At 34.4% G+C, this 24,185-nt stretch overlaps 1 protein-coding gene and 1 long non-coding RNA gene across 3 annotated transcripts in view; one reads left to right on the top strand and one right to left on the bottom strand.

Annotated features, from left to right (window-relative positions):
- Positions 1 to 4,492, top strand: part of LOC135215690 (aminopeptidase N-like) — a 75,688-nt gene extending 71,196 nt beyond the window's left edge. For both annotated transcript variants that reach the window (XM_064250638.1, XM_064250639.1), the window contains exon 18: positions 4,295 to 4,492. In XM_064250638.1, the coding sequence (XP_064106708.1) occupies positions 4,295 to 4,462 (168 nt within the window). In that variant the 3' untranslated portion in view covers positions 4,463 to 4,492. The remainder of the gene's footprint in view (positions 1 to 4,294) is intronic.
- Positions 1 to 18,640, bottom strand: part of LOC135215691 (uncharacterized) — a 26,882-nt gene extending 8,242 nt beyond the window's left edge. Inside the window, exons 1-2 of the long non-coding RNA XR_010314756.1 lie at positions 18,128 to 18,640; positions 17,544 to 17,728 (exon numbers count right to left, since the gene is read on the bottom strand). This is a non-coding gene — a long non-coding RNA (uncharacterized LOC135215691). The remainder of the gene's footprint in view (positions 1 to 17,543; positions 17,729 to 18,127) is intronic.
- Between the last annotated feature and the right edge of the window lie 5,545 nt (positions 18,641 to 24,185).

Here is a 24,185-nt window from a genome sequence, read left to right as displayed (position 1 = left end):
GCTGGCAACGCATTAAATAGACGCTGCATTGTCGATGCTGGTGCGTAGTGGATTAATGTCCTGTGTGCTTTCCTTAGTTTTGGGCACTGTTAATCTACCTATGCTTCCTCTTTCTAATATTTTTAGCTCCATGATGTTTTCGGCAATTCCTTCTATCTGTTTCCATACCTGAATTATAATGTAGCGTTCTCTTCTCCTTTCTATTCTAGCCGTAAAGGACCTTTGTACACTCTCTATTTGTGCATTATCCTTTTGATAGTGTGGGTACCATATCATATTGCAATATTCAGGTGGACTACGAACATACGTTTTATAAAGTATAATCATGTGTTCAGTTTTTCTTGTTTTGAAGTGCCGTAACAACATTCCCATTTTTGCTTTACATTTTGCCAATCATTGCATAACATGTTCCTATTCAGCATCACACCAAGGTCTTTAACTGCTTCCTTATTTGTGATTGTCTCATTATTAGGTCCCCTATATGCATATAGCTTTCCTTCTCTATCTCCATAATTTATTGATTCAAATTTATCAGAGTTAAATACCATCATATTTACCTCTGCCCAATCATATACTTTGTTAAGGTCTCTTTGTATCGCATTCCTATCTTCATCACAAGTAATTTCTCTATTCTTGTGCCATCGGCGAAACTACTCACTACCGATTCCTTAACATTACTGTCTATGTCTGCAATCATAATAATAGCACCGTACCTTGTGAAACACAAATATTACCTTAGCTTCATCCGATTTCTCATCGTTTGCAATAACTAACTGTTTTCTGCTATGTAAAAATTCTTTTAACCATCTTCCTACTTTGTCCACTATATTATGTTTTCTAATTTTCTTCACTAATATATTATGATCTACCTTGTCAAAAGCTTTTGCAAAGTCTAGATAAACCACATCTGTTTCTTTTCCGTTTTTCATATTTTTGTATATGTTCTCACGGTGGACTAACAGTTGCGTTTGTGTACTTTTCCCGGGTACAAAACCATGTCCTATATTAAACAAATTATTTTTTTTATTAAATGTTTCATATTTTTCTTCATTACCCTTTCATACACATTCATAATATGTGATGTTAGACTCACGGGCCTATAATTACTTGCCTCTAGTCTTGATCCACTTTTGAAAGTAGGGGTAATATATGCTAATTTGTGCCCATATTGCAAGGGGCTTTGCGATAGAATGAACTACTTTCTTTAACAAAATAGCAGGGACACCATCAAGCCCAGCTGCAGCTCCATTTTTAATTTCATTAATAGCCTGCACAATATCGGCTTCATTGATATCTATGTCTGATAAATATTCACTATTTTCATCCCTTATTTCTGTATCATTATCTTCATTATCAATTCTAGGGGTAAATTCTCTCATATCTTTCTGCCAATGTTGCATATTTCCTTTTTTGATTTGTTAATAGTTTGGGGTTTTGCTTGCAGTTTCTTTTGATTGTACAATCTTTTGTTCTGCATTTCTTTCTTACTTTGTAGTTCCATCACTTTCCAAGCATTTTTTTCTTTTGCAAGACCTTTTTTCCACTTTCTGATTTTCTGGAGCAAGATCCTTCTGTCTCTTGGTATGCATGACTAATGTTTACTTTTCTTCTTTGGTATATATTTATCCACTATTTTCTCTAATATTTTATATAATATCTCCGTATTTACCTGTATATCATCACTTACGAACATTTTATCCCAATCTTTGTTTAATTCTTCATTTATTTCTGACCATTTTATATTTTTACTGTAGAAATTGTATTTTCCATATCCTTCCCACTTTTTCATCTCTTGCTTATCTCTGTTTTCACTTGCTTTGGAATGGACTGTGAATTCTATGACATTATGGTCTGAAATACCATAATGTCATATTATTTCTTTAACATAATTCACCTCGTTCACAAATACTAGGTCTAAAGTATTTTCCTTTCTTGTTGGCAGGTGATTTATTTGTTGAATGTTGTATTCTAGTAGCATATCTAATAGCTTTTCGAATACCTCTTATCTTCTGCACTACTATTACTCTCTTTTTTATATGTATAAATACAACCACAATCTCCTATTCGATCTTTCCAATCTACGAAAGGAAAGTTAAAGTCTCCAGATAGAAGAATAGTCCAGTCCTTGTGATTTCTACATATATCATCCAATTTTTCTATTATTGTGTCAAACTCTTTAGTATTAGGGGGTCTATATATTACTATGTTCATTAATTTTTCATATTCAAATTCTATCACTATTAGTTTACATTCTGAGTTACTATATTTCTCATATATTTTTCCTTGTTAAATGTCTTTCCCATATATCACTGTTCCCCCTTGATTCCTTTTTTTTCTGTCTGATCTATAAGTTTGGAACTTTTATTTGATCATCATTACCAGTCTCTTGGGAATACCAGGTTTCACTTATATTCATTATATCTATTTTCTTTTTAATCTGGTTTAGTTCTTCTAAGAACTCTATTTTTCTTTTTGAGTTACTCGTAACTAACCCTGCGCATTCATCACTATGATGGTTTGCGTGTTTTCTCCTTCATTTAATATGGGTAATAATAAGGATTTTCCCAGGTCTCTTTCCTATTCTGGTATGTTGTTCTTTTCTTCATTTCCAGAAATTCTGACATTAAAAAATCCAACTTTTTAGTATATTTGATCTTCTTTCATCATAATTATTCATTTTGTGTCTGAATCTGCAATTTTCTCAGTATCTGCACCATCCCCTAGCATCGTCTATAGTATCAATGAGTATTTGTCTCTTGAGCTGTATCTTGGAGCTGATGCTTGGAAATTCTTTGCTGACACTCCATATCGCGGTGATGGCTTGTTTTTTTCCTTCACCTCATGTTCTTTGTTCCTCTCTTTATTTGTTTCTTTTCTATTTTGGATTTCATTATTTAATTGATTTTGATTCATAGCTACAGGGAGCATATACTTACATTTTTTTTTGAACTTACATCTTTTCCTTCTTTTAGGTTTTTGCATATTTTTGGATGTAGATCTCTGCATTCATCCTCATAGCCGTCTAGGTATGCACATTTACCATAGATTTCATAGTTGTGACATACCTTGGGATGATTGTAGTAACATCTTTCACTGAATATGCAATTCCCTATTTTCAACAGGGTGCAGACTTTGTCTTTCTTTACTGATGGAAAGAGATAGAAAAAAACAGAAAAGAAAGACAATATGCAGATCTGGGTAAAGCCTCTTCGGGATTTTATTTTGTGTTGTCGTGTCATAATTTATTTCTTCATATGTATGCTACTTGATTGCCTCATATGTAGTATCAATGAGTATCTCTGCATCCATACTCTTGTCTTGCTCTTTGTTTTCATTATTTTGTTCTCTCATTTCAGTTTTGTTTTCTTCTCTTCCATTTTCCTCTTCTTCCTCTTCCTCTTCTTCTTCATCTTCTACTATTTGCACAGTAAGTCTTAATTTAATAACCTTGTCTATCCATGAGACATGTTGAGCAAAATACTCTGGTATCCTTACTTGTATTTTGCATGACTTCAGCACATTGTGGATGCTTGGGAATGTTGCATGCAGAACATTTTCTTATCAGGATTTGTGGATTGACTATGCTATACCACACCTTACACAGTTTGCATGCTTTTGGCATTCTTTTTCCTATTGCATCAATTAGTATATTAACAATATTCACCTTATTCATTTTCTTTGTCAGAATATGTTGATTGATGTACATTTTCTTTATAAGTCTCTTGACCACTAGAATTTTATTTGGAACTCCTTCAATTATTTTCATGATGTTTTCTGATAATTTATTCCAGTTTGAAGGATCATATCCTTCCAATATGTATCTTTTTGATTAGGGCTGTTATTGATCTCTTAGATGAGAAATGCCAGTTCCCTCCCTGCTAACTCATCATCTTCCATATCTGCAAGAAGAGCAAGATTTCACCATCTCCTCCACATTCTGAGCTTACTGCCATCTTGATCTGATTTACAATACTTCACTCGATAAACTAACTTAGTAGATGCTTTATCCTACTATTTTCACACTAATCTTATCACCGACAATTTACGAACACTTCTAGATATATTTCGTTTTCTAGTCGTATGTTAAACGCATGATATCGGTTGATTAATCAGACTCTGCACAGGTACGTCTCACCAAGCAAAATGGCACTACTCGAGAGAGAGAGAGAGAGAGAGAGAGAGAGAGAGAGAGAGAGAGAGAGAGAGAGAGAGAGCATTCATAAGTAATGAATTAATGACACCACTCTATTAATTAACATCAGCATAATTGCTTTTTTCTCATTTTCTCCAACAGCTAATTGCTTTCAAGAACGAGCACCTAGATGACCTCGGCCAGGCCACAAGGTCAGTTGACCAGTCCATTGAGAGAGTCTTTACCAACATTGAATGGATGAATAATTACTATGACGTCATCATTCAGTGGCTGAATGACCATGGCTACCCTAGTAGGTTTATGCGCTAATGTAGTGAAATAAAGTCATGTTAATTCACATATTACTATTATTATTATTACTATTATTATTATTCTTTTTTTGTGTGTACAAACGAACCCAGCCCAAAAGGTTAGTAAACTGTCTTACAAATCACCAGATTATTAAATACCTATATAAACAAAAGAAGAAAGCGAATCAAACACGCAAAATACTAGATATGAATATACACACATTTAGAGAGGAGAATATTAAACGACAATGCTGTTACAAAAGTAGAATCACATAATCTCTGAAATCTGTAAGAATCATCACTATCTTTATCACCGCTACTATCGTTAATTAAAAGAATGAAAGGCATCTAGTAAAGAACAGTGTGATATATTGTTGTAGGAAATATTAGATTTGATTTCATTATGAAAATTTGGCTCTAACGCCAAGCACTGAGGCACTTTCAGCCATTGAATGCTTAAGACATGGAAAACAAGGAGTAGTGGTTCGACAACAATACTGAAGAAAGGAATTGGGAATGGATGTAAAACAGAAGGCTTAAATGTGGACGAAGGAAGGGCCATAGGGACGCTGCAAACAACCGTTAGTAATACCTATAGTGCACCAGGTGAACTACACTGATGCCCCCCCCCCCCCACCCTTACGGAAACCAAAATGAAACATCAACATAGGTGATAATGGAAGTTTCCTGTATGATAAAACTAGTGGAGGATATTAAGGTTAGTAATCTTTTCATAATGGTTCACATTCTTAACTAGTAGTTCTTAATTGTTATTGCTGAAAACTGCATTGAAAAGAGAAAGATCTCATGATGTTGAAGATATCCAGCAACTTCAGAACATAAGGTAAGATTTGTGAGGCACCATTCTTGAATACAAGGTTTTCTGGACGTCTTCGATCTTGTCTTTTGAATCATGCAGAAATTAAAACTTGGGGTGATGGTAACCAAATTGTTTCTATGACAGAATCATGATTTTTCTTGAATTCAGCCACTCTCCCTGATAACTGTATCACTTACTAATACAGTCTGCTACAATTCAACTCTGATGGCAGCGCAAAGGAAATATTTTAGTGACTGAAGAATAGCCAAAGAGCCTATAGGTGTCTTATCAGCCGAAAACCTAACCCATTTTGTTGCCTACCAGAGGGTCATGTGGATTCATGCATATGGGATTGAAGACTGGCATGTTCCACGTGGTGGGTGTGGGCAGAAGAGTGATTAAAGAACTGACCTAAATCAGTTTTGCTGAATATCGTTCAAAATAATTACATTTAAGTATTGTACCTACATTATTATTATTATTAATCATTTCAGCAGATGAAACTTATTCATATGAAACAAGCACACAGTGGCCATTGACTTGAAATTCAAGCTTCCAAATAATATTGGTTTCAACCCATCACCGCAGAACCCACACTGCAGCAATAACTGATCATAATACAGAGCCAGTGACTTTCCATTGCCCTGGGGGAGACACGAACCTTAACATCTGAACGACAGGCAATCAGTGCCACAATCAGTGCCACAAAGTTGACCTGGATCATCTCATGAGGTAGTAATCTGTTAACATCAACTACTAAATATTCAGCAGGCAACCAGGAATCGTAATACCCACCGATAGCAAAATGTAACCTGACTGGCTTCTGAAAAAATTGTCATCAGCTCACTAAAAGCTCATCTTGGTAAAGCATATAAAACTTAGAATGTACTTTAATGCCGTATAATATATAAAAAAACCTTGCATGAACTTGGGAGAGTTGATTAAAGAATTATGACTACATCATTTTCACCCACAACATGAGAAAAATACTACAGCCTTGGAGATCTTAGCTAGTATGCTAAGAGGCAATAAGATTTTTTATTAATTATTATGTTTCTTTTTTTTTTATCCCGGTGAGAAGGGAGACGGCAATGAAGATATAACTGAAGGATGCAAATGAAATTACAATCGCTCTGAACGTGGCGTCAATAATCTTTAAACTGCAATCTAATGGCATATGGCTCTCAGTCAATCAGTTATTTTCATTTAACCTCTGATCCCACAAGTGTTGCAGAACTTGTTCAGCCGTCTTTATATTTGCAAACCATGTTTTCACTCTAGAGAAAGAAAATATGCAAACGAAGATCGAATAATAAAATACAAAAAAAGTAGTGCATGGAAAAGACAGTATCAGTGTTTTTTCCATATGCTGTATATATATATATATATATATATATATATAATATATATATATATATATTTATATATATATATATATATATATATATATACATATATATATATATATATATATATACATATATATATATATATATATATATATATATATTATATATATATATATATGTGTGTGTGTGTGTGTGTGTGAGGGTGTGTGTGTGTGTGTGTGTGTTTGTGTGTGTAAGGGCGATTTGCCTTGGCATGGTACACCAGAATTCTGCAAGAACCCCGGAGAAGGACCCCGACCGAACTGAGGGCAAAGGAAGTGGTTTTTAACTGGATACACGACATGAATTATATTCCTGAAAATACGGTCATCAAAATAGTATGTGAATTTAAGGATATTTTATAGAATATGTTTCAGAGCCTAATCATGTATATGTCATTGATACAAAATTTCCGTTTTTATTTTCGTAATAATCGTAGTTTCTTGAAGCATTTAAGATATTTATTTCGGGTTTAGGTTATAGATGAACCTCTTCCTTTCATTAGGTTTTCATGGAGAAGCCTATCACTAAAAGCTTCGTACAATGACCGCCCTTGTATGTTGAGACGAGAGAGGTTTGGAGAGGGCGGAATTGGACGGCATTATCATTATCAATATTATCATCATTGAATGTCGGACCTCTGAGTGGGGAAATACGGGATTGTAATAGGTAACTGCGACCCTTGCAACTGATTAAGATTTTTCATTTATTTTATTTGCAACTGATTAAGATTTTTTATTTAACCCTTTCCGGTCTTGGGGCGGCTGGGAGCAGCCATCAGTCCCTCTCATACTAGGTATTGAGGGCTGCTCACAGCAGCCCAACCCAAAACTGTAAATATCTTTGTAATAACCTGATATAGCGTCCCCTAAACTTAACCAATCCAAGGACTGTTTTCTCTACTTGATATCTATATATTAAAGAAAACCTAATTCCCCAAATTCAGTCCATAATCTACCCCCGAAAATAATTTTCAAAACTACGCCAAAAACTCGGTTTCTTTCTGGCGAGACTACCTCATTTCTCCCGCGAGTTTCCCAGGTGAAAGTCGCCTCTCGCTACTTCTAACTGGTTTCATTTCCTCACGTGTTTGTAACGCTGTCACCAAGTCGCCTTCATCGCCTAAATTTGATTTAATAAGCAACTGGTGCTGTTCCCTCAGATCCAATGTATAATTTTTTGACTGAGGAACAAAATTTTCACTGTAATCCATATTTCTAAAAGGAAAAGAAAGTCAGTCACCATCCGATAAGGTACCTGCGTTCATTCACGTGATGAAGTCGAGAACATCTCTCCGGAAATCAGAATGATGCGAGTTAGTAAATTACCAAAGAATTATTTCTAATTTTACAGAAATAAATCCTTTATGAAGGCTCACACACACATATATAGTAATGTTATTCCATTTGAAATAAAAATGCAGAAAAATAGAAAATTACTGAGAGAATCATAAAATAAAACTTAAAGACAATCCTGATGATAAGGCAACATTATCGTACAAGCGATTATAATGGTCCAGGTACATTTACAACTAGTGTGTGAATCCATATACCCCACCCTACATACCCGACTGACCAACTTTCTTCATAGACGATGTAAATATGAGAGAGAGAGAGAGAGAGAGAGAGAGAGAGAGAGAGAGAGGAGAGAGAAAGAGAGATAGATAGAGAGAGAGAGAGAGAGATAGAGAGATGTCCACCTGTGAAGTTTATGTACGCATATATATATATATATATATATATATATATATAGATATATATATATATATATAAAGATATATGCCACGAAGGAAAAATAAACGAAGGAGTAACTGCGAGACCTTTCGACGTTTCCACGTCCTTTACTAAGCAGAACTGACATACATGAGGCAAAAGACAAAACAAGAAGATTCGTATAACTGACAGATAGGGATTATAAAGAGATTAGTACCTAGAATCCGACACACCTGGAAGATGAGTAACCTTCCCAAACAAGCATAAACAATGGGTGTGATTAAAAGTTTAAGATAACCATCTCAGATACAAGGACAAGACAATTAAAGAATTATAGGTGACAGCTGTTCAGAACTTTGGTAAACAAAACCATGTTCACAATACATATTCACAATACAGGTTAGACATACATTACAACGAAGATAACTCTAAGGCAACTAATTTTTATTTAAGTCTGTAATTATATCTTTGAGGTCATTCTTAAACATGTTACAAATACAAGGGTCTAAATGAAAAAGGCCACGACTAGCATTGAAATTACAATGAAAAGTAAGTTGTATTAAAGCAGATTCTAAAAGATTTCGTGATAAGACATCTCTTGACCTTGTAATTACTGAACTACCAACCCAATTTATTCGGTGGTTGTTTTCACTTAAATGAATGAATATTGCATTAGATGTTTGCCCAGTTTTTACAGAATATTTATGCTGGGTTAGCCTTACTTCTAGGCCCTTGCTAGACTGTCTGAGATAAAATGAGGGACAATCCATACATGGAATTTTATATATTATGTTATTGCTTTCGCTGGGGCTATTTTTTATTAACATTCCTTTTAGTGTGTTATTATATGAAAAAACAAGGTTGACATTAAAAGCTTTTAACAATGATTTAATGGTTTCAAATCCGTTAAAATAAGGCAAACTGAGAATGTTCTTAAAATTTTCTTTCTGCGTGTTACTTACACTATAAAACTTTTTTGGGCTTTATTATAACAAATATCTAATATATGTGAAGGAGTGAAGGATAGCATAAATCTTTCCCTATTTTTCTTACGTATTCAATTTCTTGATCCAAATATTGGGGACTGACAATGAGCAATGCTCGTAAAAACATAGAAGAAAAAATTGATATTTTTATGTTAAGATGGTGGCCTGAGAAGAAATGAACATAAGTTAAGTTGTTGGTCGGTTTCCTATAAATACTGAATTTACATTGAAATGGTTTTCTATGTATCAAAACATCTAAGAAAGGGAGGCAATTGTCTTTTTCTAATTCTAGATTAAACTTAATTGATGGTACCTGGTTATTTAATTTAGAGAGTAAATCATTTACATCGATACCGACAGGCAGGACCGCAAAAATATCATCAACATAACGATTCCACTTTACAGGAATATAAATGATATTAGGTAAGTAGCGTTTTTCAAAAAATTCCATGTACAAGTTTGAGAGTAGTAGTGATAAAGGATTCCCCATTACCATGCCAAATATTTGTTGATAAAATTCACCATTGAATATAAACTTACAATCACAAATGCACAAACTCGTGAGTGAAATAATGTGACTTATAGGTAGAGGTAATTCATGCTGAGTTAGTTCATTACTAAGATAGTCTAAAATAGAGTCTATAGGGACTTTAGTAAAAAGAGAACATACATCAAAACTAACGAATCTATCAATAGGGCCTTACCTTAGACCTTACAGTGTGAGGCACCTCTAATGTCTACCAGAGAGTTACTAGTACATCTTCCGGTATATTTTGCATCTTCCAATCTTGGATGGTCTGGGATGCAGTTTAGATATTTGTCGAGCTTATTCTTAAACACATCTACGCTCACTCCTGATATATTCCTCAGATGAGCTGGCAACGCATTGAATAGACGCTGCATTATCGATGCTGGTGCGTAGTGGATTAATGCCCTGTGTGCTTTCCTTATTTTTCCTGGTATAGTTTTGGGCACTATTAATCTGCCACTGCTTGCTCTTTCTGATATTTTTAGTTCCATGATATTTTCTGTTATTCCTTCTATCTGTTTCCATGCCTGAATTATCATGTAGCGTTCTTCTTCTATTTCTAGAACCTAGATAATGTTTTAACGGATTGTAGTCTTTCCCAGTAGTCAAGGTCCTTAACTTCTTCTATTCTAGCTGTAAAGGACCTTTGTACACTCTCTATTTGTGCAATATCCTTTTGATAGTGTGGGTACTATATCATATTGCAATATTCAAGTGGACTACGAACATATGTTTTATAAAGCATAATCATGTGTTCAGCTTTTCTTGTTTTGAAGTGCCGTAACAACATTCCCATTTTTGCTTTACATTTTGCCAAAAGAATTGCTATTTGATCATTGCATAACATGTTCCTATTCATCATCACACCAAGGTCTTTAACTGCTTCCTTATTTGTGATTGTCTCATTATTAGGTCCCCTATATGCATATAGCTTTCCTTCTCTGTCTCCATAATTTATTGATTCAAATTTATCAGAGTTAAATACCATCCTATTTACCTCTGCCCAATCATATACTTTGTTAAGGTCTCTTTGTAGAGCGTTCCTATCTTCACCACAAGTAATTTCTCTACTTATTCTTGTGTCATCAGCGAAACTACTCACTACCGAATCCTTAACATTACTGTCTATGTCTTCAATCATAATAACAAACAGTATTGCAGCTAATACCGTACCTTGCGGCACACCGGATATTACCTTGGTTTCATCCGATTTCTCATCGTTTGCAATAACTATCTGTTTTCTGTTGTGTAAAAATTCTTTTAACCATCTTCCTACTTTATCTACAATATTGTGTTTTCTAATTTTCTTCGCTAATATATTATGGTCTACCTTGTCAAAAGCTTTTGCGAAGTCTAGATAAACCACATCTGTTTCATTTCCGCTTTTCATATTTTTGAATATGTTCTCACGGTGGACTAATAGTTGGGTTTGTGTACTTTTTCCGGGTACGAAACCGTGTTGTCCTATATTAAAAGAATTATTTTTTATTAAATGTTTCATAATATTTTTCTTCATTACCCTTTCATACAATTTCATAATATGTGATGTTAGACTCACAGGCCTATAATTACTTGCCTCTAGTCTTGATCCACTTTTGAAAGTAGGGGTGATATATGCTAATTTGTGCTCATCATAAATCTTGCCTGTATCTACACTTTGTCTTAATAATATTGCAAGTGGCTTTGCGATAGAATGAACTACTTTCTTTAACAAAATAGCAGGGACTCCATCAGGCCCTGCAGCAGCTCCATTTTTAATTTCATTAATTGCCTGCACAATATCAGCTTCATTAATTTCTATGTCAGGTAATATTCACTATTTTCGTCCCTTACTTCTATATCATTATCTTCATTATCTATTCTAGGGGTGAATTCTCTCTTATATCGTTCTGCCAGTATGTTGCAAATTTCCTTTTTTTTCATTCGTTAATCTCCCTTCAATTCTCAGAGGGCCTATTTCTATTCTTCTTTTATTCATCTTCTTCGCATATGAGTATAATAGTGTTTGCTTGATATTTAATAGGGTTTTTCTTCCAAGTCCCGTTTTTCATTTTCTTTTGATTGTATAATCTTTTGTTCTGCATTTTCTATCTTACTTTTTAGTTCTATAACTTTCCATGCATTTTTTTCTTTTGCAAGACCTTTTTTCCACTTTCTGATTTTCTGGAACAAGATCCTTCTGTCTCTTGGTATGCATGAATGATGTTTACTTTTCTTCTTCGGTATATTTTTATCCACTATTTTCTCTAATATTTTATATAATATCTCCGTATTTACCCTTATGTCATCACTTACGAAAATGTTATCCCAATCTTTGTTTAATTCTTCATTTATTTCTGACCATTTTATATTTTTTACTGTAGAAGTTGTATATTCCATATCCTTCCCACTTTTTCATTTCTTGCTTATCTCTGTTTTCACTTGCTTTGGAATGAACTGTTAATTCTATGACATTATGGTCTGAAATACTCGCATTATAAACTATTATTTCTTTAACATAATTCATCTCGTTCACAAATACTAGGTCTAAAGTATTTTCCTTTCTTGTTGGCAGGTGATTTATTTGTTGAATGTTGTATTCTAGTAGCATATCTAATAGCTTTTCGAATTGCCTCTTATCTTCTGCACTACTATTACTCTCTTTTTTATATGTATAAGTACAACCACAATCTCCTATTCGTTCTTCCATTCTACGAAAGGAAAGTTGAAGTCTCCAGATATGAGAATAGTCCAGTCCTTGTGATTTCTACATATATCATCCAATTTTTTCAATTATTAAGTCAAACTCTTTAGTATTAGGAGGTCTATATATTACTATGTTCATTAATTTTTCAGATTCAAATTCTACCGCTATTAGTTCACATTCTGAGTTACTATATTTCTCATATATTTTTCCTTGTTTTTTGTCTTTCCCATATATTGCGGTTCCCCCTTGATTCCTATTTTTTCTATCTGATCTATAAGTTTGGAACCCTTTTATTTGATCATCATTCCCAGTCTCTTGGGAATACCAGGTTTCACTTATATTCATTATATCTATTTTCTTTTCAATTTGGGTTAGTTCTTCTAAGTACTCTATTTTTCTTTTTGAGTTACTCGTAACTAAACCCTGCGCATTCATCACTATGATGGTTTGCGTGTTTTCTCCTTCATTTAATATTGGTAGTAATAAGGATTTTCCCATGTCTGAATCTGCAATTTTCTCCGTTTTTGCAATATCCTCTTGCATAATAAATACAGTTATTATCTCTTGAGTAGAATTTTGGAGCTGATGCTTTGAAATTTTTTGCTGACACCTCTGCATATCTCGTTGGTGGCTTGCTTTTTTCTTTTACCTGATATTCTTTATTTCTCTCTTTATTTGTTTCTTTCTTATTTTGGATTTTATTACTTGGTTGGTTATCTATTTGATTATGATTCATGGCTACAGGGTGCATATATTTACATTTTTTGTCGAACTTACATCCTTTTCCTTCTTTTAGGTTTTTGCATATTTTTGGATGCAGATCTCTGCAATCTTCCCCATAGCCATCTAGGTATGCACATTTACCATATATTTCATAGTTGTGACATACCTTAGGATGTTTGTAGTAACATCTTTCTCCAAATCTGCAATTCCCTCTTTTCATAAGAGCAATTTTGTTTAATTTATCAACTAAATCTAGAGAATTATATATATGAGAATCGGAGATGGTTCCATGTAACGGGGACAAGATCTTTGTGATATATTTCGAAAGTTTATATGAAATTGAACCAACAGTACTGATAATAGGCTGCATAGGGTTATTTTCTTTGTGCGTTTTGACTAATCCGTACAAGTAAGGTAGCAAAGGAGATTTGACTGACAATTTGCCTAGTAGTTCTGTTTTATCTTTAAGAATTTTTTTCTTAAGAAGGAAAAATTCAAGGAACTGGAAAAAACAAGGATCTCTTTCAATCATTCCATCCCAGCTGATTGGGTATTGTTTACGGAGCTGCCAACGTTAAGCATGAAAGTAACTTCCCTGCTCGCTATAAGAAAAGTTTGACCGATCTTAAAAAGAACAATACTATCCACATTACAAAAGCTGATAATTCAAATAGTATAGTAATTTTCGATAAAGCTGACTACATATCACGTATGCAAGCCCTACTGGATGATGATGTGACTTATGAAAAACCTACAAAAAATCCCCTTGATCAAGTCATAAAAAACTTCAATAGCACAGTGAAAAATATCCTTAAAGATAAAACAGAACTACTAGGCAAATTGTCAGTCAAATCTCCTTTGCTACCTTACTTGTACGGATTAGTCAAAACGCACAAAGAAAATAACCCTATGCGGCCTATTATCAGTACTGTTGGTTCAATTTCATATAAACTTTCGAAATATATCACAACGATCTTGTCCCCGTTACTTGGAACCATCTCCGATTCTCACATATATAATTTTCTAGATTTAGTTGATAAATTAAACAAAATTGCTCTTTGCCCTACTGATAGATTCGTTAGTTTTGATGTATGTTCTCTTTTTACTAAAGTCCCTATAGACTCTATTTTAGACTATCTTAGTAATGAACTAACTCAGCATGAATTACCTCTACCTATAAGTCACATTATTTCACTCACGAGTTTGCGCATTTGTGATTGTAAGTTTATATTCAATGGTGAATTTTATCAACAAATATTTGGCATGGCAATGGGGAATCATTTATCACCACTACTCTCATACTTGTACATGGAATTTTTTGAAAAACGCTACTTACCTAATATCATTTATATTCCTGTAAAGTGGTATCGTTATGTTGATGATATTTTAGTTGTCCTGCCTGTCGGTACTGATGTAAATGATTTACTCTCTAAATTAAATAACCAGGTACCATCAATTAAGTTTAATCTAGAATTAGAAAAAGACAATTGCCTCCCTTTCTTAGATGTTTTGATACATAGAAAACCATTTCAATGTAAATTCAGTATTTATAGGAAACCGACCAACAACTTAACTTATGTTCATTTCTTCTCAGGCCACCATCTTAACATAAAAATATCAATTTTTTCTTCTATTGTTTTACGAGCATTGCTCATTGTCAGTCCCCATTATTTGGATCAAGAAATTGAATACGTAAGAAAAATAGGGAAAGATTTATGCTATCCTTCACTCCTTCACATATATTAGATATTTGTTATAATAAAGCCCACAAAAAGTTATATAGTGTAAGTAACACGCAGAAGGAAAATTTTAAGAACATTCTCAGTTTGCCTTATTTTAACGGATTTGAAACCATTAAATCATTGTTAAAAGCTTTTAATGTCAACCTTGTTTTTTCATATAATAGCACACTAAAAGGAATGTTAATAAAAAATAGCCCCAGAGAAAGCAACAACATAATATATAAAATTCCATGTATGGATTGTCCCTCATTTTATCTCGGACAGTCTAGCAAGGGCCTAGAAGTAAGGCTAACCCAGCATAAATATTCTGTAAAAACTGGGCAAACATCTAATGCAATATTCATTCATTTAAGTAAAAACAACCACCGAATAAATTGGGTTGGTAGTTCAGTAATTACAAGGTCAAGAGATGTCTTATCACGAAATCTTTTAGAATCTGCTTTAATACAACTTACTTTTCATTGTAATTTCAATGTTAGTCGTGGCCTTTTTCATTTAGACCCTTGTATTTGTAACATGTTTAAGAATGACCTCAAAGATATAATTACAGACTTAAATAAAAATTAGTTGCCTTAGAGTTATCTTCGTTGTAATGTATGTCTAACCTGTATTGTGAATATGTATTGTGAACATGGTTTTGTTTACCAAAGTTCTGAACAGCTGTCACCTATAATTCTTTAATTATCTTGTCCTTGTATCTGAGATGGTTATCTTAAACTTTTAATCGCACCCATTGTTTATGCTTGTTTGGGAAAGTTACTCATCTTCCAGGTGTGTCGGATTCTAGGTACTAATCTCTTTATAATCCCTATCTGTCAGTTATACGAATCTTCTTGTTTTGTCTTTTGCCTCATGTATGTCAGTTCTGCTTAGTAAAGGACGTGGAAACGTCGAAAGGTCTCACAGTTACTCCTTCGTTTATTTTTCCTTCGTGGCATATATCTTTATTTATGGATTTATCACGTTCCTAATTTTCGTGATTCAGTTATACACACACACACACACACACACACATATATATATATATATATATATATATATATAAATATATACATATATATATATATATATACACGTATGTATGTATGTATATGTGGTGTATGTATGTGCGTGCGTATGCATCATGTGTGTATGTCCACACACTCGACATGCAGGGCAAGATTATGGGAAAATTAGTAAGGTTACATGGGTCAAAAGTTCGTCAACAACAGTGCTTTGCTTTCCCCAGGACCCACTGGCTTTCCCTAATATCTACTTCTATGTTTATCGGTCTTCTTGAAGGGTTCACCCACTGACTAATTATATATGAGCAATTGGAACTTGTCATGTATAACTGAATATGTTTCATTGATAACGTGTGTACAGACACGTTATATCTACAAATTACACGGAAATTGTGTAATTAAGTCTTTATTATAAATTATGTAGGTTAAACATATTTATATAATAGTTATTTTGTCACAGGAAATATGTGAGTATAAAATCAGTGTATCTACTGTCACTAAATGTCTCATGTCCATCTTCAACACGTAGTAAAGAATTTCATTAGTAATACAGGCATAGACCTTTCTGACCATATCAGGAACACACACACACACACACACACACACACATCAGCCTTTTCTGAGTTTTTGGCCATATAATCTGAATTATTGGAATAGCTTGACATTTGTTCTTCAGACATCGAATACCGCCGTGATGAAAATTGCGATTTTTATAATAGCGAAGTTATTATGGACAAGGGAAGCAACATCTCATCAGATTCCTGTTTCTTGACGAAAATGAGTGTCATCCAGCGACGAGATGCACACTCCTCTTCATTTTTATTTATTTCATTTTTACCATCGAATTATTTTAATTTATTGCCGACTAGAGGGAATGATTTTCATTTTATTTTCGTAATGGATAAAAGATATAACCGAAAAATAATATACATCATAAAAAGTCACACAAAGGTCTTGAAATAATACTGCTATATTTTATTATTGACTCGTCAAAATGAATAACTGAAAATTTTTCTACTCTGATGCGTCATTCAATCCATTGCGCCCAGTCTCTCTCTATGCCTAAAGATACCTACACACCCACAAACATTCACTCTCCCACTTATATACGTAATTGTCATTGTACGTTTAACCATCTAGTTTTCCTCCAAGCTGAGTCTATTCATCATCGTATCTACCTGTAACACAGATCTGGAAGTCAACCTAAGATTTCTGCATAATGAACACTTGTTTTTCAATCTGATTTCGTTGTTTCGCTATGAGCTAACTGCATAGCTATTTCCTGTGATAATGTGAAAGTGACATTCACTCTAGTTATGAAGAAAGATGGTAGAATGGTATCATGATGCGATTCGCGCGCGCGTGTGTGTATGTGTGTGTGTGCGTGTGTTTGTATTTGTGTATACATACATAAAACTATAGGTACTGAGTCACTCGCCAAAGAAAAATCGCACTATGCGCAGCGAGCGACTCACTAAAGGAAAAAGTATAAGTAGTATAAGTTACATACCGCATCAGGATCGTGGGCAGGCAGAGCAGCTAAAACCGTCCCTGGTTTGGTGTCCTCCCCGACTGTGACGAGGACGTGTTGGCGGATGAACTTTGGTGGGTTATCATCCAAGTCACAAAGGCGAACTTTGACCCAGGCAGAGTCCAAATGGTGTGGGTCGACCCAGCCTCCGGGTCCCTAATTTTCTGAGTGGAACAGTAATAAGTTAATGATGGAGTCACAGAAATGCATTATGGACTTGGCTGAGGATATATGGTACATGGGTGATTTGGTGATTGTGAGTTATGTAGATATATATATATATATATATATATATATATATATTATATATATATATATATATATATATATATTAGTATATAATAGTCATAAAAAGTGGTAAATATAGATATAAAATAGTTAGCTAACTTTGTTATAGACAATTTAGGAATGAAAAGTTTTCAAAAATATGCAAATTACAATACAGATGTATGTGATTTCTTGGTTCAGAAAAGGACCTTTCCCAAAATGACGTGAAGATGTAAATAATTATTACAAGGCCAACTACAAACAAGGCACTTCAAAAAAGCCAGAAAAACAATTACTCTGTCTGTCACTTGAACCAGGAAGTTGAAGCCTCTGCGTTGCATATCGTAGAGCGTAGAGAAGACCCGAACTCCTAGCGGATCTGATGCCGAAGTGCGCCCACCCCCATTCGCCGTCTTCCACCACCTACAGGAAGTGGTAAGGATCCTGTGCTGACTCTGAATAATTTATCAGCAAACGATATTTAAATGTACACTCCCACGCTCACGCCCATCATTTTGCTTATAAAAACCACACTTGTGCTTATCTATATTTCTCTTTGAAAGCTCTATGCAAATTATTGTTTTTAAGGCCATGGTGCTCATTTTATGATAAAGCTAAACTGGTGAAAATTATTGTATTGTGTTCATGAGTGAAAAAAAAACATTCTATCAAATTCTATTGAGTTCACTGAAAATAAATTGTAGAGATACTGTTACATTATTTTCGTTGTTAAACAACAATCTAGAAAAAAACCGATCCAGTATCAATGATAAAAATAAGAGTTTGACTGTAACTTATTATAAGCAACTAACTGCTATACCACTCAACAAATGTTATGTAAAAGATTGACAAAACCAAACCGGAAGACGCGGACTGATTCAGAACACGGTCAAATATATCAGTGTAAAAATTCGTGCAAGTGTTGCCAAGCTCACAAACGTTCATATAAACGATAGATATCTTTCGACCAATCACGATCCAGGCAGTGATGTTTACAAGAAATCTCACCATTTTTCTCCTCAGCACAAAAAATAGAGGGTACAGTTCAGGGCGATTGAAAATAATATTTCAAGTTTGGAGTTCCACTGTCCGCTTTCGCCTGAACATTGACGCATTCTTTTTTCTTATACATATAGATAGGAACCAATAGGAAATATTTGTATATAGGGTTTTAATTTAACAAAATACAGTCAACCTATAGTAGGTTGTTTTGGATGAGGAAAAATGTTGTATGGATTCTAAGTATTATTCTTGTCTTGACTTGCCAACTTTTCTAAATGTTGATTATTTGCAATGTTTTTTTAAATGTAAACTGATGTTTTAGGTCGCATGTCTTACGTCTAACTTGAGAGTGCTTGCATGGTCTCTATGTCTAGCTTGGTAAGACATAAACATTTGAAATATGCAAAGAAATAAGAGTAAGAATTTTCCTAGAATTAAGTAGAATATATCATTATTGACATATTTGCTAACAACAGTTGCTTATTTATCTATTCGGTTTGGTTGTATAAGAAGTATTATTTTTCATAACTTATAAATGTTTACATTTCGAATGACACTCATAAGTTGTACTTGAATATAAGTTCACTAGCTTAGATAAAAAAATGTTTGTTACAGAAAAAAGATGGAGGTTATTTTGTCACAATTTATTTCATTGATGAATAAAAGTAAATAATTTTGTTATCAATTATATCTTGACGCCTATTTTCCATTTGTTTCTTTTGGAGCTTTTCATGAAGTATATCTTAATTTAAACAGACCACTGAGCTGGTTAACAACAGCTCTCCTAGGGCTGGCCCGAAGGATTGGATATTTCTACGTGGCTGGGAACCAATTGGTTACCTAGCAACGGGACCTATAGCGTATAGTGGGATCCAAACCGCATCATATAGAAAAATGAATTTTTAATTACAAGATATTAATTCCTCTGATTCCTTATTGGCAGAGCGAGGAATCGAACTCGCGACTACCGAATCGGTAGGCAAGTACGTAACCCACTTGTCCAACGAGGAACTAGGAACGTTTCATTTGACTGTCTTTGCAGTATACCAAACTAGTCGTTTATCAAGAAAACAACGACACCCTGGTCAAGAATGAAGGCTTTTCAGACGTATAGTATCTACTGTTGCGCTATCTCATAAATTTATTGTTCGCTCATGTCAAAGGTCCTTTGTTCTCAGAAATGGCCTCGTCTCTGAACTGTTGGATATTTGAATAATTTGACCGCATTCTCTTCCTCCACGAAAAATAATGATTATAGATTCTTCAGATGATGAAAAAAATAAATGTTATTTTCTGCATAATGATCCAGCCGTTTCATATTGAAAATTTGTATCCATTTTCTTAGCGGGAAAAATATGTTTAGGAATTTTATCTTTCATGTGGATGTTACCAAGTTATTCTATTATACAACGATTCATGATTTTATCCACAATTATGTCTTATTCCTCAGCTGCAATTATGATAAAGACCTTATACACCTTAAGCCCATCACTCCCACTTTTTAATACCATTTTTCAAACGCTAAAACGACTGCAAAAGTACGAGTTAAGCTGAAACAGAATGCCCTTTATCGTTTTCAAAGGTCAATTATCACGGATGAGAAGGAACGAAAATAATTTGCAAACACGCCTCATAAATGTTGCAAGACATGTGGGAATCATCATCGTTAACGAAATGGAATAGTGGATCGTGTAGCCAGTCACAATGGATGCATTGTTATTAAACGAGGAAACGATTCCTGATCGTTTTCCGGTGCCATGTACCGACGATATCTTATCCCTGTTAGGTCAGAATAAATATTTTACTTTGCTCGACCCATTAAAGGCTTTCACCAGATACGCTTAGATAAAGAAAGCACACCTTATACACTGCTTTTAGCACGTCCAGGGGACATTATGAATTTTTACGCATGCCTTTTGGCTTACGATACGCCCCGATAACCTTCACTAGAATGATTAATATAGTGTTTGGTGACTTGCTAGGTGTAACTCTCTACGCCTATATGGACGATCTTGTAATTTTTTTCTAATACCTTAGAAGAGCACTTGCATAAACTTGAGCTAGTTCTCCAGAGATTAAAACAATATAATTTAAGAGTAAAAATTTCAAAGTGCGAGTTCTTCAAACAAGAACTAGTCTATTTAGGCTTTACGGTATCTCGTCAAGGTCTTAAAGTAGTTCATGATAAGGTGTCGGCTATCCGTAACTTTCCAGTATCTACTTATGTTAAGGGCGTACAACAGTTTCTTGGGGTGTTTAGGATATTACCGCCGCTTCGTGCGCAACTACTCACTAATTGCAGGTTCTTTAACTGATCTTACGAAGAAAGGTGCAGATTTTATATGGACAGAAAAGCACCAGAAGGCGTTCGATACTTTGAAAGAGAAATTGTGCAGCTCGCCTATCTTAAAATTTCCCGATTTCAGTAAGGAATTCTTTATCGCAACTGACGCCTCAGATCAGGAGGTAGGAGGGGTACTACTTCAGCAATATGATAAACAGCTTTTCCCAATAACTATTTATTCACGTAAATTGAAGCCCTTTGAAAGTAAATACGCAGTAATAGACAAGTAAGTGATAGCTATCGTTAATTCGTTAGTGCATTTCAAGTTCATAATCTACGGCTATCCTGTTAAGGTCCTTACTGACCATAAACCCTTCACCGACTTCTTCAAAGGCTTTAATCACAGCCCTAAAAGAACGCGATGGTATATGATCATTCAGGACTTTGGCGCGAAGATAGGATATTTACCTGGGAAAGCAAATATTGCTGACGCATTATCCCGCAACCCCGCACCAACGTGTTCAGAACCATTAGCTGAATTAGAAAATATTGAAACACCCATACCAACCGTTAAATTGCCGTCGAACAAGAAAATTCATTAATCCAAACAATCACGAACATTAAAGACATGGGTTAGAGCGCTGAACTGGTACAGACTGAACAAAGGAAAGACTCTCAGTTAAGTAAAATAATAGACGCTTTGAACGGAAATCCTAAAGAAAAGGAATACATAAAATATTCGCAACAATATTACATAATCAAGGATAATATTCTGTGTAGACCCGTGACTAGGAAAACCCGAAGTACACCGCAGTCGACTTATACTGACTGTCCTAAACTGGTTGCACTCCAATCCCTTACACAGTCATCCTGGGTTTTCTACCATGTCACAAAAAGCAAAATCACTATTCTATTGGTCTACGATGATTCCAGATATCAAGAAACATAAACAATTGTCACACTTGCCACGAAAACAAGGGGCACACTAAGACACCTGTCAGCCTCGGAACCTACCCCATGCCAAACAAACCTTTTGAACGGGTGCACTTAGATTTATTAACAGGATTTTACGAGTCTGACAGAGGGAATCGGCACCTCTTAAGTGTTAATCGATGCCTTGACCAGATACACAGAATTAATACCTTTAAAGAACAAAACTGCTATTGAATGTGCAATATGTATTTGTAAACATAGAATTCTACACACAATAGTCTCCGACACTGGTAGAGAATTCAATAATCACTTTCTTAACTCCTTGTGCGAATTCCCAGGCATAAAGAGAATCAATACCATGATTTATCCCCTTGAATAGAACGGTTTAGTAGAACGGGTGAATCGAAAAGTGTTAAATATCCTACGGGTCACACTAGGGGGTATGGATCCCAACTGGGATATTGCCATCCCTGCCGTATCAAGCACTCTTAACCACAGTTACCATAACTCTGTCAAAATGTCGCCGCATGAAGCATTCTATGACACACCCGCTAGGACACCTTTTCACATTCCTACACCCACAAACAATTTATCAGATCCTTTACAGGATATCGTGAATGTGAGCGTAAACAGGTTCCATATACTTCGTAAGAATCTTGCAGAAGCTCAAATAATCATGAAAAATAAACATGATAAAACTGCCAAGCAAACAAAACAATATGCAGTAGGTGATTTAATATACGTATATACAAGTACACGTATGTAAGGGACTGAACTATAAACTAACGCCTAAATTCGAAGGACCATTTATCATCCTCGAACTTCTAATGGCAAATAGGCTGAAAGTTCAGAATATGAACAAACCTACTGATATTAGGACCATCTCCGAGCTCATGTAAGGGCTTGAATTATTAAGGGTTGTATGAAAAAAGGGAATATATATATATATATATATAATATATATATATATATATATATATATATATATATATATATTATAGATATATATGTATATATATATATAATATATTATATATATATATATATATATATATATAATATATATATATATATATACATATATATATATATGTAATGGGGGATCCATTATTCATTAGGTAAGCATGTTAGCACGAAATGGAAGGCAAACCAACACACAGCATTACACACAGCCTCTCTCTCTCTCTCTCTCGGCAATCCCTCTCTCTCTCTCTCTCTCTCTCTCTAAGGAATCTCTCTCTCTCTCTCTAGCACCGACACCTCTCTCTCTCTCTCCTTTCCTCTTTCTCTCCATTCTAACAGGTAATGAAATGAGAGAGTCGCATCATAACATTAACGTTTATTAAACAATGAATAAATAATGGATAATCAAGTCTTACAGACTAACTCAAAAAAACCCCGAAATAGTAAAAATGTCTAGTCACCAAAAAAGTCTACACCCATCTGGGAACTCTTTGTCCCCCTCCATTCCAGAATCGTCTGTTTCAAAGACACAGAACACATCCCGGTAAGTACACACACAAGATTGACAATCAATGACCAAATATTGGATATTATCATAAAAAATGTCAAACAGATAATAAGCCAGCCTTCGGCTAAAACACTTCAACACTCACCCAAGCAACCGGACCACTATAAACACAGTTAATTAAAACTCCCCGGCGAACACCACGGCATCTTGCCTTTCACTTGAAGACCCTCGGTCAAAATCCTCCCATAGACTTGCGTATGAAACTATTAAAGGGAAGAGGCACACACGCACATACGAACACACAGTTCGTTAGCGCCTCGCAACACTAGTTGCATCCAGTTTCACAAAGGCACTTTGAGAAGAGTTAATAAACTCAGTACATTGACTTGTCGAACTAAGCATTTTTATCTCACGCCATCCCTAGAAACTCATTGTTCAGCTACTCTCGGGTCGCCGCTCCTGCACTGTTCTCCACATTCCATAGGTCACAGAGAACACATGGACAATATATTATTAATCAAAAACCCTAGGCCTTACATATATATATATATATATATATATATATATATATATATATATATATATATATATATATATATATATATATATATATATATATATATATATATATATATATATATATATATTATATATATATATATAT

This window comes from Macrobrachium nipponense, chromosome 5 (genome assembly GCF_015104395.2).
Source record: "Macrobrachium nipponense isolate FS-2020 chromosome 5, ASM1510439v2, whole genome shotgun sequence".
Classification (NCBI taxonomy): domain Eukaryota; kingdom Metazoa; phylum Arthropoda; class Malacostraca; order Decapoda; family Palaemonidae; genus Macrobrachium; species Macrobrachium nipponense.
Note: the sequence above shows the minus strand (reverse complement) of the source record. Positions and strands in the feature narration are given on the sequence as shown.